Source organism: Lipotes vexillifer, unplaced genomic scaffold (genome assembly GCF_000442215.2).
Source record: "Lipotes vexillifer unplaced genomic scaffold, Lipotes_vexillifer_v1.1 scaffold268, whole genome shotgun sequence".
In the NCBI taxonomy this organism is placed as follows: Eukaryota; Metazoa; Chordata; class Mammalia; order Artiodactyla; family Lipotidae; genus Lipotes; species Lipotes vexillifer.
The window spans coordinates 467510-482242 of record NW_006796561.1 but is presented as its reverse complement, the minus strand read 5'-3'; the positions used below and the strand labels follow the sequence as shown (position 1 = coordinate 482242).

Below are 14733 nucleotides of genomic sequence, written 5' to 3'. Positions count from 1 at the left end.
TGTGGTGTCAGTTATAACTTCTTCTTTTTCATTTCTGATTTTATTGATTTGGGCCCTCCATGGTATGTGTGTGTATATACACACAATGAAATACAACTCAGCCATAAAAAAGAATGAAATTTTGCCATTTGCAGCAACATGGGTGGACTTGGAGGGCATTATACTAAGTGAAATAAGTCAGAGACACAAATACTGTATGATATCACTTATATGTGGAATCTAAAAAATATGACAAACTAGTGGATAAAACAAAAAAGCAGACTCACAGATACAGAGAACAAACTAGTGGTTACCAGTGGGGAGAGGGAAGTGGGAGAGGGCAATGTAGGGGTAGGGGATTTTAAAAAGGGGGTTATTATGGGATTATATGAAATCGTGTGTGTGAAACTTTTGAAAATTGTAAAGCATTATATTTGTTCAATAAAAACAAATACTGTTCATGTGTATGAAGTTTATATCTGAACACTTTCTATAATTTCTATTTTTTAAAATTTGAATGTAACTTAAAATACCTTGTTTTTTTTTCAAAACCATTTTTCTTTAATAGAGGATTACTCTTTTGAGAAAAAAACTGGGCTTTTTAAGAGCTAAGGTGAGAAGAATTTTTGAGGAGGGTGATTTTGGCAGGAAGGGAAGCAGCTGGCTACAGCTTTTCCTCCTCTTGAGAGCGTGTCTCTGTACCTAGATTTAGTGTTTTGGTTATTTAAGGATTGGCTTATTGACCTTTATTCCCCCCCCACCCCCGCGCCTTTTTTTTTTTTTTTTTTTTTTTTTTTTTTTGCGGTACGCGGGCCTCTCACTGCCGCGGCCTCTCCCGTTGCGGAGCACAGGCTCCGGACGTGCAGGCTCAGTGGCCATGGCTCACAGGCCCAGCCACTCCGTGGCATGTGGGATCTTCCGGGACCGGGGCACAAACCCGTGTCCCTTGCATCGGCAGGTGGACTCTAAACCACTGCGCCACCAGGGAAGCCCTTTATTCCCCCTTTAATATGGAAATATCTTTACTTCTTTAACATAATATGTATTTATTATTAAGAGGAACATGCAGAGAAAATGAAAATCTCCAGCCAAATAGCCATACCCCCAGTAAAAGAAAATGGCCACTGTTCTCTGTTTAATATATATTCTTTTAGACTTTTTGATGCCTTTGTAACCCACACAGAAGTGTGTATGTGTACATATTCTTTAAGCTGATTTATTCACTTACTGTATCATAGATTGATGTGTCAATACAGATATATCTTTTCTTTTTAAAGGCAACGTAATTTTCCATTATATGAATGAATGTATACCATAGTTTAACCTAACCAGATAACTATTAATGAACATTTAGTAGTTCTAATTTTTTTCTATTGCCATTAAAAATGAACATCCTTTTATATAAATCTTGTTGTCTTTTTTATAATTAACTTTATATGGTATAATTAAACCATATGTAATTAACCTAAAAGGTATAATTAACATAAAATGAAATTATTTTTTAAATGTGCAGTTCAGTGTATTTTGACAAATTTAAAGACCCATGTAATCACCACCACGATCTAGTTATTGGACACTTACATCATCTCAAAAGGTTTCTTTTTTTACTTCTTCCCAATTAATCCTTACTCCTATTCCTAGTTCCAGATAATAAATAGCTGCTCTGCTTTCTATCACTATTGATTAGATTTGTCTTCACTAGAGTTGTATGTAAATGAAATTGTGTAGTATACTCTATTGTGTCTGAGTTCTTGCACTTAGCACAGTGTTTTGCGATTCATCTATGTTGGTTGCATCAGTAATTTGTTCTTTTTATTTGAGTTGTATTCTGTTATATGGATATATCATAATTTGTTTATCCATTCACCTGTTGATGGACATATAGGTTGTATGGAGTTTTAGGCTAAAATGAACAAAGCTACTATGACCATTCATTTGCAAGTCTTTGTATAAACATTTCACTTCTCATGGGTAAAAAATACCTATGAGTGGAATTGTTGGGTCACATGGTACGTTACAAAAAAGTACCAGGCGCTTTCCAAAGTTGTACCATTTTGCATACTCACCAACAATTGAATAATATCAGTTGCTCCACTTTCTTGCCAACATTTGGCATTGTCAGGCTTTATAATATTAGCCATTCTAATAGTCTGGGTAGTGGTGTCTTATTGTGGTTTTCATATGTATTTCTTTGATTTCTAATGATGTTGAGCACATGCTTATTGCCTGTCTGTATACTTTTTTTTTGGTAAAGTGTTTATTTGTCCTTTGCCCATTAAAAAAATAGGGTTTGTTTTCTCATTATTATAGAATTATGAGTTCTTTGTATATTTAGTACAATTGAAAGATAAATCTATTATATATATTTCCTCCCAGTCTGTAACTTGCCTTTTTATTTTTTTTAAACAATGTCTTTTGATGTGCAGAAGTTTTTAATTTTGAAGAAATCCAACATCAATTTTAAAAAATTGGTTTGTGCTTTTTGTGGCCTAGATTTAGAAAATCTTTGTCTACCTTGAAATCACAAAGATATTTTACTATGTTTTCTTTTAGAGGTTTTATAGTTTTGAATTTTACATTTTGAGGTGGTTTTTTTGCATTTGATTTGAAGTCAGTTTTTCCCCAAAGGTATATCAAGATATTTCAGTGGCATTTTAAAAAGGCAATCCATTCTCCATTGAATTTCCTAGACAACTTTGTTGAAAATCAGTTTTTCATACATGTGTGGATCTGATCCTGGCCTCTCTGTTTTGTTCCATTGTGATATGTGTGTGTGTGTGTGTGTGTGTATCCCCTTATGCTAATATTATGTGTCTTGATTATTGTGGCTTTATAGTTAGTTCCAAAAACAAGTAGTTTCCTCTAACTTTGTACCTTTCTTTTAAAATATTTTTGGTGGTGTCAGTCCTTTGATTTCCATACAGATTTTGTCAGTTTCTACAAAAAAGCCTGCTGTGATTTTGATGCTGTTTATATACATTGTATCTCTATAGAACAGTTTGGGAAGAATTGTACATTAGTAACATTTGGTCTTTTTTTTTTAATTTTTAAAAAATTAATTAATTTTTGGCTGCTTTGGGTCTTCGTTGCTGTGTGCGGGCTTTCTCTAGTTGCAGCGAGTAGAGGCTACTCTTCGTTGCGGTGTGCAGGCTTCTTATTGTGGTGTCCTCTCTTGTTGCAGAGCGGGGGCTCTAGGTGCATGGGCTTCAGTAGTTGTGGCTCGTGGACTCTAGAACGCAGGCTCAGTAGTTGTGGTGCAGGGGCTTAGTTGCTCCACAGCATGTGGGATCTTCCCGGACCAGGGATCGACCTGTGTCCCCTGCATTGGCAGGCGGATTCTTAACCGCTGCGCCACTATGGAAGTCCCACATTTGGTCTTCTTATCTACGAATGTGGTACGTTTCTCTTTTTATTTAGGTTTTCTTTCTCTTAGCAACATTTCATAGTTTTCAGGGTACACAATTTAAGTTTATCTTCCTAATGTAAAAGGTATTTACAGAAATTACATTGCTAATTATTGCTAAATATAGAAATAGAATTGATTTTTGAATTTTGATCCTTAGTCTTATTACCTTGCTTATCAGTTCTAGCAGCCTTTTTGGGTAGTTTTCTTAGGAGTTTGTGAAATAAGACAATTTTACTTCTTCCTTTCTAATCTGTATACCTTTTATTTTTTTCCCTTACCCAATATATTGCAAGTACTAGGATCTCTAGTACAATGTTGAGTAGAACTGATGAGAGCAGACGTTCTTGTATTGCTCCCAATTTTATGGGAAGAGCATTGTCTTACACCATTATATGTGATGTAAGTTGTAGGTTTATTGTAGAGTCACTCAACTTGATCATGTTGTATATGTTCCCTTTTATTTTTCCTATTCCTATATGCTGAGAGTGTTGTTCTCCCCTATGAATTAGTGTTTACTTTTGTCAAGTGCTGTTCCTGCATATAGTGAGATAATTATGTAGGTTTTCTTTTTCATTCTCTTACTATGATGAAATGCAATTGTTGCTTTTTCCAGTGTTAAACCCACTTCACTTTGCTGGGATAAACTCCACTTGGTCATGATTTTTTTTTTTTTTAATATACTGATGGATTAGGTTTAAAGGTGTTTGCATCTTTGTTTATGAAAGATATTCCTGTATAGTTTTTTTATGTCTTTGGTTTTGTTATCTCAGTAATAATACTGCCCTTATACAATGAGATCTTTTCCTCAATTTTCTGAAACACTTTGTGAAGGATTGGTGCTATTTCTTCCTTAAATGTTTGGTAAAGTTCATCAGTAAAGCCACCTGGGCCTCAGATTTTAGTTGTAGTTTTAGGGTTTTGTTTTCTGGTGAGAAGACTTGAAATTGTGAATTTAGCATCTTTAATAGATGTAGAGCTATTCAGGTTTTCTATTTCTTCCTTTGTCAGTTTTTTTTGAAATTGTCTTTTGAGGGATTTAACATATTGTAGGATCTGTAGCCATGTCCCATCTTTCTTTCTTGATAATGGTAATTTGTGTTTTCTCTCTAAATATTTTTGGTCTTTCTAGATAGATTATCAATTTTATTGATCTTTTCACAAATAGCCTTTGGATTCATTGATTTCTCTATAATTTTTGTATTTTATTTCATTGGTTTTCATTCTTTATATCTCTTTAATATGAGATCTCTATAATTTTTGTATTTTATTTCATTGGTTTTCATTCTTCTTTATATCTCTTTAATATGAGTTCTCTTTGCTCTTATTTGATGCTTCAGGTAGAAGCTTAAACCATTGATTTGAGACCTTTCTTCTTTTCTGATATAAACATTTAAAGCTATACATTTCCTTCTAAGCACTAATGGAGCTGCAACCCCCAAATTTTTTTGTTTTGCTTTCATTTTCATTCAGTTCAACATATTTTAAAATTTGCTGGGCTTCCCTGATGGCGCAGTGGTTGGGAATCCACCTGCCATTGCAGGGGATACGGGTTCAATCCCTGGTCCAGGAAGATCCCACATGCCATGGAGCAACTAAGCCCGTGTGTCACAGCTGCTGAGCCTGTGCTCTAGAGCCTTCGAGCCACAGCTACTGAAGCCCACGCACCTAGGGCCCATGCTCCACAACAAGAGAAGCCACCACAATGAGAAGCCCGCACACCGCAATGAAGAGTAGCCCCCACTCACCTCAACTAGAGAAAAGCCTGCGTACAGCAACGAAGACCCAGTGCAGCCAAAAATAAAATAAATAAATTTTTAAAAATTGTCTTGTAATTTAGAAGTGTTTTTGTTTGTTTATAAATATTTGGGAATTTTCTAGCTATCTTTCTTGTACTGATTTCTAGTTTAATTCTGTGTGGTTTTAGAGTTTTAGGTAGTAACATAATGGTGAGGCTGCTTCATTTGAGGGGGAAGCTGGCGGGAATGGGAAAAGGGGCTTGATTGCTCTGCTTGTGGAGGATCTCTGACTTTCCTTTATGACTTCTTAAGGGCTCTCAGGTACCTCGAGGGTTTTTGTGGTACGTAGTCTGAAACTACTGCCATAGGTTGTGCCGTAAATTTGGGAAGGTGAAAGTGATGCTAAGGTGGAGAAAGTACTTGGAGGAAAGCAACTAGTGCACTGTTAAGTGGTTGTCTCAGAATAAGTACTTAAAGAGATTTGTTGTGTAATTCAAATATCCGAATAAATGAGACCTTAGTGGAAACATACATTATGTAGTATAGATTGAGAATGAACACTAAGATGGAAAAAAACAGAAGTGTTTGTCTAGTCCAGGTGAAAATATTTGGACCTATACATAATTTCATTATTTCTTAGAGATTGAGATTTTTACATAAATGTTATCAATTTTTTATTTTCCTTCATGTACACCATAGAGGATGAAGCACTATAAAAGAGATAGTTCCTGTTAAATAAGATAAAATTATTTAGGCCTTTAACAAAATTCTTAGAACTAAGTAAAATGATAAAGTCAGTGCCTATTGTTATACCTTTAAATTTCTTAAGTGGGCATAGAAGTGGTTCCCCAAAACTGCCTAGATGCCCTCTCATCATTTAGAGTAGGAATCAGAACACTATGGCCCATGAACCAAGAATGGATTTTACATTTTTGAAGGGTTCTAAGAAAAAAAAAACAAAACAACCCAAGAAGAATCTGCGTCACAGGCTGTGTGGTCCACAAAGCCTAACTTACTTGGCCTTTTACAGGAAGAGTTTGCTGAGTCCTGATTTAGAGTAAGAAGCAATTCATATTTAAAAAGAGTTTGTCTCATCCTTTCAGATCTCTTCAAAAAGGAGAAGATGATAACAGTGACAGATAACATGGCTTCTTTCTTATCCAGGCTAGCATCTGGTTCCAGAGTCTTTTCTTTACAGTGACCCTTGTGTATTGAAGTGGGGGAATTTGGCTTCAATCTCTGTTTGAAAAGTACCTTTGTGTAGAGAAGATGGATAATGAGCGCACTGACCGTTTATTTCCCAAGAATAGTATTATTTAGAATAATAAGCATCATTTTAGGTTTAGTTTTGTATTATGTATAGGTCACATTTTAGTTTTTATATATAGCTTAATTTTTTTTCACACACACACACTATTTTATTTTTACAAGAGATAAATAAACTGACACCAATATAGCTTAAGTTTTAAAGCTTCTTCAAACACTTAAATTTTGAAATGTGTAGATAGAAATTAATTTTATATTGGCCTATATATTTTCACAGGATGATTGTCTTTTGAAAGTGTGGTACCCTATGACTGGTTGGAAGTCTTCAATTATACCTCCGGATCATCATGAAGTGGAAAGGAGACAGGCGTCTACCCAGTTTTCCTTTGTCTATTTGGCACATCCGCGAGCTGTGACAGGTTTTTCATGGCGTAAAACTAGCAAATATATGCCCAGGTTAGACAACTGTGTCATAGAACTTCATTTTGTATTACTTATATGTTTATAAAAATAATGAAAACAAAGGTCCTTTTAATTGTCATGGTGGCAATGAATAGCAGAGGTTCTGGACATCAGCTGCCTGACTTCAGATTCTGCTGTAGTTACCAGCTTCGTGAGCTTTTGACTAAATTTCTTAAGCTCTCCATGCCTCTGTAGAATGGGGGTAGTAGTAGTACCTACCTCAGAGAGTTGTATGAGACTGAAATGTGTGAGTCAGTGTGAATGCTTATACAGGCCTTTGCACATTGTGTGTGCCAGGGCAGCGTTAGCTGGTATTGTCAGTATCAGCAGCAGCAGTAGATTCTAGGAAGGAGACGTTTGCAAGTAACAGGAAAGCACACACTGAGGGAGAATAAAACATAGTAATAAACTGTAAGTAATATGCCTTCTGGGAAGGCATATCATATACATACAGTGAGTAAAGTGGCCAAGTTTTTCTTATCTTAGGGCTATCAACAGAAACTTCTCAAAGGGTTTATTATAAGTTTTTCTCCATTGTTACAGCCATCTCTTAAAAGTGTTTAGAAGATTAAGCAAACTACAAAACAGCCCATACCAATGATTCCTGTATTATATATACAGTTCTAAAAATGCTTGCTTAGAAATCTGTATTCATTCTTGAGGAAGGGTTATTTCATCTGCTAAATATATCTGAGCACTGTTTGCACTTGATGGGAAGTATAGCACACCTATTATGGAGGTGCTCAGTAAATGATAAAATGGGGAATTTATACATTTTTGGAATCTAGATAAAAGGTTACTCTAGCTTAATCTGTTTAAATTATTTGCATCTATGGAAAACATTTGCAGAACACTTTACCTTTAACTGAGTCAGATTCTATGTAAGCGTTTTTTTAATGGGAAATTTTTTTTTTTTCACATTGAGTGGTTAAACCACTTCAGCTGCTTGATGCTGTGACATTTTTGCTTAACTTAATGGAAATTGATTTATAGTTTGAATTTATAGTCTCCTTACAGTTTTATTATTAATGAGTTTGTTTACCTATTTATAACTGTTTAGATTATAAGAAGGATAAAACGAAATGCTCGAACTACTACCATAAACCACGTAGTTTAATTATAATTAATGATCTTTTATTATGGTCATTCTGCAAGTTGTAATGACAGAAATGTAGGTTTTCTTTTTTTTTTTTTTTTTCTTGCGTTATGCGGGCCTCTCACTGTTGTGGCCTCTCCCATTTGCGGAGCACAGGCTCCGGACGCGCAGGCTCAGTGGCCATGGCTCACGGGCCCAGCCGCTCCGCGGCATGTGGGATCTTCCCGAAACGGGGCACGAACCCGCGTCTCCTGCATCGGCAGGCGGACTCTCAAGCACTGCGCCACCAGGGAAGCCCTAGGTTTTCTTTTGATGTTTAGTTTGTTTTGTTTAGGAGATACTAATCCTCCAGAGCCTTTTTTTCAAGCAGCACATGTATAATCTGGCATTAATTTCTGTTTCCTTCGTCAGGACCATTTCCTAGTTTTTATGATGTTCACAGCCATACTGTGCATGATTTCAAGCTCTTCCATTGATACTCTTTCTCCACACAATGTAATTTCTAAAGCAATTGGAAGCATACTATACTGTCATTTAGTTTAGGTGTTCAAGACATAAGTTTAATGAATTAAGGTGAGTGTCAGGGACAGTTAGGTTGTTCTTATTTTATGGTAACTGATTGCACCCTATGTCCAGCCTAGCACCTTGCAGGTCTGAGCAGGTAATAAATGGGGTTTGGTAAGAGTGTGAAATAGTCAGTAGAAATCCATTATCATTATTGGAAAAATAACTACACATAGATCATACTGTTTTGCATTAATGTCATCTTTAAGGCTGAAGAACTAAATATTAATAGCCTTTAATTTTTCATGTCATTGATACTCATAGTAACTTTTGTTCATTTCTCTTTATCATTAGAGGTTCTGTCTGTAATGTGTTATTAACTTCATGCCATGATGGTGTCTGCCGGCTGTGGGCAGAAACCGTATTACCAGAAGACTGTCTTTTGGGTGAGCAGATTTGCGAGACTACCACTTCCAGCACTGCCAGCAACCTTACTCATGCTGGAAGACACAAAGACAGAGTACAACATGCTCTTGAGGTACTGTATTACTTAAAATGGTAAATGAATCTTGAAGATAATGTGAGTATGGTGGGAATTCATAAGCTAAGTTGCAGTTGGTGCATGGTATACATAATGACGAAATTAATGGCAAAGAATTCTCACTTATTTTATGTTACTTAAAAGACAGATATAGACAGTAATGATCTCAGATATGTAGTCTAGATAAATAGTATAAATTTAATTCTTTCAGTTTGCATGTTGAGTGTGAAAATCTATAGGAGTAGGCAACTTTGATTAATAAAACATGTAAAAGTCTTTGAAATTGGTTGTAATTAAAAATATTTTGTGGGGAATTCCCTGGCAGTCCAGTGGTTAGGACTTGGTGCTTTCATTGCTGGGGCCCGGGTTCAATCCCTGGTCAGGGAAGTAAGATCCTGCAAGCTGCACGGCGCAGCAAAATAAATAAATAAATAAATAAATAAAATAAACCACAGCAATGTTTAAAAAAATAAACAGATTAAAAATAAAAATATTTTGCTTTTGTTTCACGAGGATTAAATTTTACATTTTTCTAATTAAAAATGACTATTATGAATAAGAATAAAGGTGTTAAGATATTAAGTGAACTTATATAATTGCACAGTTTTCAGGGTTTAATATTTTGAAAGTGAAATAATTTTTCTAGTTTTTAAATACTATATATAAAACAAAAGTGCTTTCTAAGAAATTAGATTATTTATAATATAGTATGAACTGTTGTGCCCATTATGATTAGGGAATAAAATGAGATAAACACATTACTAAAAATTACCAGAAATTTATTATAGTAAACCTAGATTGCTAATTTTCTTAATTTTTCATGTGACTTTATTACACAAAGAGTATATGCTTATTCTAAAATTAGATTAGGAAAAAGAAAAAAATGTAGAGTTTATAATCCAACTATTCCAATATGTGTTTGTACATTTTTTATTTACAAGATTGAGATCATATTATGCAATAATGTTTTATAACTTGCTTTTCATACTTAATGTGTTATAAACATCTCTGTACCTAACTAATTATACTTTTACATTGCACATTTACATTAACACTTTAATGGTTGCATAGCCAAAATGGTTTTGCAGTTTCGGCAAGCAAAAATATTTTGGGGGTTTAATAGGCTAAGGATGTGGTCCTTTAAAGTTTTATGTAAAGTAGTCCTGCTCTAATGCTCTCTGTGATTGGGCACTATTTATACAGTTTTTTTCAACATTTAAAGCATAAATGAAATTAAAGCACAAGTCAGAACAATTAGAGTTATGTTTTGCTATTGATTGAAAATTAGTGGGAAAAAGTACTTTATTTACTAGATGTTTACAATAATTTATATATATTTGTATAACGTTTTATCTTTAAATTACATATGAGCTTTTAGAGACTAAGGGCTTTTAGATATCTTTATATCCTCCATGTTATCTAATATATTTCTTTTCAAGTGTTTGTTAAATCGAATTACTAACTGCTACATAAAATAAAAGCAAAAATAAAATAATATGTAATCAGTGATTTGACACATTTTTGCTGCCTTTTAATAAAATGTTGTCAATTAGTAATGTTAAAATTGTTTTTAATAGAAAAAGCCTGATTATCTGACTTATGAGCTATTTTGCTTTCTAATGTCCTTTCCTATAAAACCCCTAACTGCAAGGTCTATATATATAATTCTATATATACTTAAATTATACATTTTGTTCCTAGGAGAAGATAACTGACCAATATAGCACAGCCTTGGCAATCTAATTTAAAATAATGATAAATGTCAAAGATTGAGTGAAACTAATTTGATAGGTATAATCAAAGAAATAAGCAGGGAGACCAGAGACAGAGGACACACCATAGAACTGATACTGTTTTTCACATGAAAAGGGACAAGGGCTGTGGAATTGAAAGGAAGGACCAGATGTTTTACTTTACTGCAGAAAGAACTGAGAGGATGCCACATTTTATTTCATTGATTGCAAGGAACAAAGGAAAAGAATGGTATATTATTATTAAGCACGGTATTGTTAAGTGACAGAATAAGGAATTGCTGTGTGGTGGGGTTATGGTGTGGAGAAAAGATTGTGCTGAGAGTTGACATGGTCACATGTCAGAATAGTTCAGATGATGGAGTATGCCAGTACAGAATTTTTATCATAGACACATATCTCAGTTTGAACAAATTCCACAGGTCAGCACTTTCATGGGGTCTTTCCTGGCTACTCTTATCTAAGTTAAGGTTCCCCTTGTTATTCTGTATTTTTGTACCCTCTTTTTGTCTTTATAATAGAGGTTATATATTAGATTATTTAGCTGGCTATTTAGTCCTAAGTGAGAATTTTGGGGAGATATTCTTCCAGAGGTTATATATTAGATTATTTAGCTGGCTATTTAGTTCTAAGTGAGAATTTTGGGGAGGAATATTCTTCCTGATAGGAAGATTTGGAATTTTTTTTTTTTACACCCTTATGACTAGTAAATTTCATCTCAGTACTGGGATATCCTGAAAAAACTAGACTTTGGACTCCTAATCTTTATAGGGGTTTCTGCAGATAATAAGTGTTTTTGAGCAACTACTGCCTTGAACTATAAAATTTGCAAGACCAGTGGAGAATATATTAAGTTGTTCTATTGTAGTTAAAGTTTCCTTTAAGATGGTCAGGTTTTACAGAGAGGAAAATTGTAAAATCCTTAATAATCAAAAATACTTTGATCAGCACTTATTAGACTTCCTAGACTTGGATTTAGTAATTATTTTTCTATTTTAGACAATACACCATTTGAAAAATTTAAGGAAAGGACAAAGGAAGTCTTCCATTCTTGTAACGCACACTGAATTAATGCATGACCAGATGGCAACGCATGAAGTTCAAAGACACATTTCCCATCACGCAAATGCACTGTGTCATTTTCACATTGCAGCGAGCATCAATCCCGTCACAGGTAAAGGATAGTAAAGTTTTATTTCTTATCTGCTGAAATAAGATAAATAAATAGAAAAGTAGGACTACTTTTATAACCTGTTTCTAATTTTATGCTAATACTCCATGTTTCCTTTTAAAATACTTCTTAATTGGAACAGAAATATAAGGTGCCATTTCTTACAATGAGACTGTGTGATCCTCAGGGAATAACTTCAAATAAGTATTTTTGAGCACCATTGTTTGTCTAGAATATGGCAAAATTTCTAAGTAGTTAGAGCTTTAGTTGAACCTGGAGGTGAACACAAGTGGTGGCAGCCTGGTTAATTAGTGTGATTTCCCACCCTTTTGTATTTTCACTATTATTCTTTCTTCTCAACTCTTCTTTATAACTTTATCTAAGTATATTTTTGCATAGTTTTCCTTATATTTCAGCATATCTTGTTTTGTACCCTCATAGACTTTCTTGTCCTACACTTTGGGAAAGGTAGTTTTTCTTCTAACCTTGATGTTTTCTTTTTGCTCTTTTCCTCCTATGTCGTTGAGAAGTATTTTAAGGCAGGTTCATTGTTGGCAAGAGCATATTTAAAGCTTCGATTTAAGGTCATTGTTTTCTTTCTGCATGAAAAACATATGACAAGGCCTATTAGTTTCATATTACATTGCTGGAAGAACTATATTTGTATAAAGTTATAGTTATGTTTTATTGAAATGGAAGTCTATTGCTTCAGGGTGCAGAGGATTTTATTTTTAAATGTTTATTTATATAAAGATAGGTATTTAGCAAATACAGTTCCAAAAGAGTGTTATCTGGATGCTTCCCCCCCAGTTCTTTTTCTTTCTATTGAATGGATTATTTATAATTTGATTTGAGATTAAGGAGATTTTTTTTTTTGAATTATACTGTTTTACGTGAACTGATCTATAGTGTGAATTTCAGTTACCCCACATGGAGAAAATCTGCTATACTTAGAAGTTTGCTTGCCTTCCTGTGTTCTTTCCTGGCATTATTTTTCCCCGACTTTTGAGGAAAGTTTAAAACAGTCAGAAAGGTTGGAAGAATAGTACAGTGAACACTCATTTCACCCACTTTGATTCAACAATTGCTAACATTTTGCCAGTTGCTTTATTCTCTCTGTATATACACACATATGTATGTTTATATGTGGGTGTGTGTGTGAGTGAAATTTTTTCTTAGTTTTCAAAGTAAGTTACACATATCATGGCATATCACCCTTACATACTTCAGCAAGTATCTCCTAAGAATAAGGAAATTTTCTTACATAATCACAATATCATTATCATACCTAAGAAAATTAGAAATAATTCCATAACCTCTGATATTCAGTTCATATTTAAATTTCAGTCATCTCAAAATCGTCTTTTAGATTTGCTTTTCTGTTTTGTCTTTCTGTTCCCTCATCCCCAAACCAGGATTCAATAAAAGTTTGTGCATTTGGTGTGTTTAGTTTTTTGTTTTTGTTTTTTTTTTTTCCCCCGGCACGCGGGCCTCTCACGGCTGTGACCTCTCCTGTTGAGGAGCACAGGCTCCAGACGCGTAGGCTCAGCGGCCATGGCTCACGGGCCCAGCCGCTCCGCAGCATGTGGGATCTTCCCGGACCGGGGCGCGAACCCGTGTCCCTTGCATCAGCAGGCGGACTCTCAACCACTGCGCCACCAGGGAAGCCCTGGTGTGTTTAGTTTTTAAATTAGTAATTTAATTCCGTATGTCTATGCCATTAGTTCATTTACCATTAAATTCAATTAAAAATTTCAAATTGTGCTAGAGTTATGTTTACTTTTTGTTTATCACATTTTCTGTGTAATGGAATTAGTCTTTATAGGCACATGTAATATTTTAAAAGACATTAGAAATTCACATTGAAATTTTATCTTTTTTGATTCCACAGATATTCCAAATGTCTTGGTTGGCACTGTATTTAACATTGATGATGGGAATGGGGGCTTTGTAGTTCATTGGTTAAACAACAAAGAATTTCATTTTACATCATCTACTGAAATATTTATGCAGCAATTACGAAAACTTTCTGAAAAGCAGGTGGATCATGAAAATGACAAAGGAGATAGAGAAGATGAATGTTCACAGGAGGAAAGAGAGAGGGGTTTACGTATGAAACTAGACCATGGTTAGTATCCTGTGTTCAGATTTTTCTTTTTTACAGGCTGACAGCTTTTTGTGAAACCACCTTTGGTTTGTAATCTTTCCTTCCTCCCCTCCTTCCTTTTCACTTTTCCATTCATTCCACAGGTCTTTAATGACCATGTACTATGGACCATCTACCATCTAACTTTGCTTTGTTATAACATATTGCTTTGAGTAATGTATTACTTTGGAAGCCATGCTTTTGGGGGGGTAACAGGTTTTGCTAATAATGGTGATAATAAAGATAATGTGATAGTGTGAATGAAATTTTGATTTATCTAAAACTAAGAAATGTAGTAATTTTCAGTTCAGACCAGAAAATAGTTTCCTTCCTTGGTTTTTATTTCCTGGCCATAAGTTGTAAAAGGGATTCATGATTTCTAAAGTTAGTATGCTATTTATTGATAGTCTAGTATGTAAATGATTTTCTGTAGTATAGTCTAGTATGTAAATGAATTTGATAGTCTAGTATGTAAATGAATTTTCTATAGTATTTCTGTTAGTATGTACTGATAAATTTATTTTCTGATTTAGAATTATCCCTGGATAGAGAATCTGAAGCAGGTACAGGATCATCAGAACATGAAGATGGAGAAAGAGAGGGAAGTCCTAGAACCTGTTCACGACCTAGTGTACCAATGCCACTGCCTACAGTCCTGCTTGATCGGAAGGTTGC

The 14733-nt window shown here is 34.5% G+C and overlaps 1 protein-coding gene across 1 annotated transcript in view; it reads left to right on the top strand.

The window, feature by feature from the left end:
• DMXL2 (Dmx like 2) overlaps nt 1–14733 on the top strand; it is a 170428-nt gene that overhangs the window by 54132 nt on the left and 101563 nt on the right. Inside the window, exons 7-11 of the mRNA XM_007468711.1 lie at nt 6665–6843; nt 8804–8987; nt 11741–11915; nt 13804–14040; nt 14592–14728. Coding sequence (XP_007468773.1) covers nt 6665–6843; nt 8804–8987; nt 11741–11915; nt 13804–14040; nt 14592–14728 — 912 coding nt within the window. The remainder of the gene's footprint in view (nt 1–6664; nt 6844–8803; nt 8988–11740; nt 11916–13803; nt 14041–14591; nt 14729–14733) is intronic.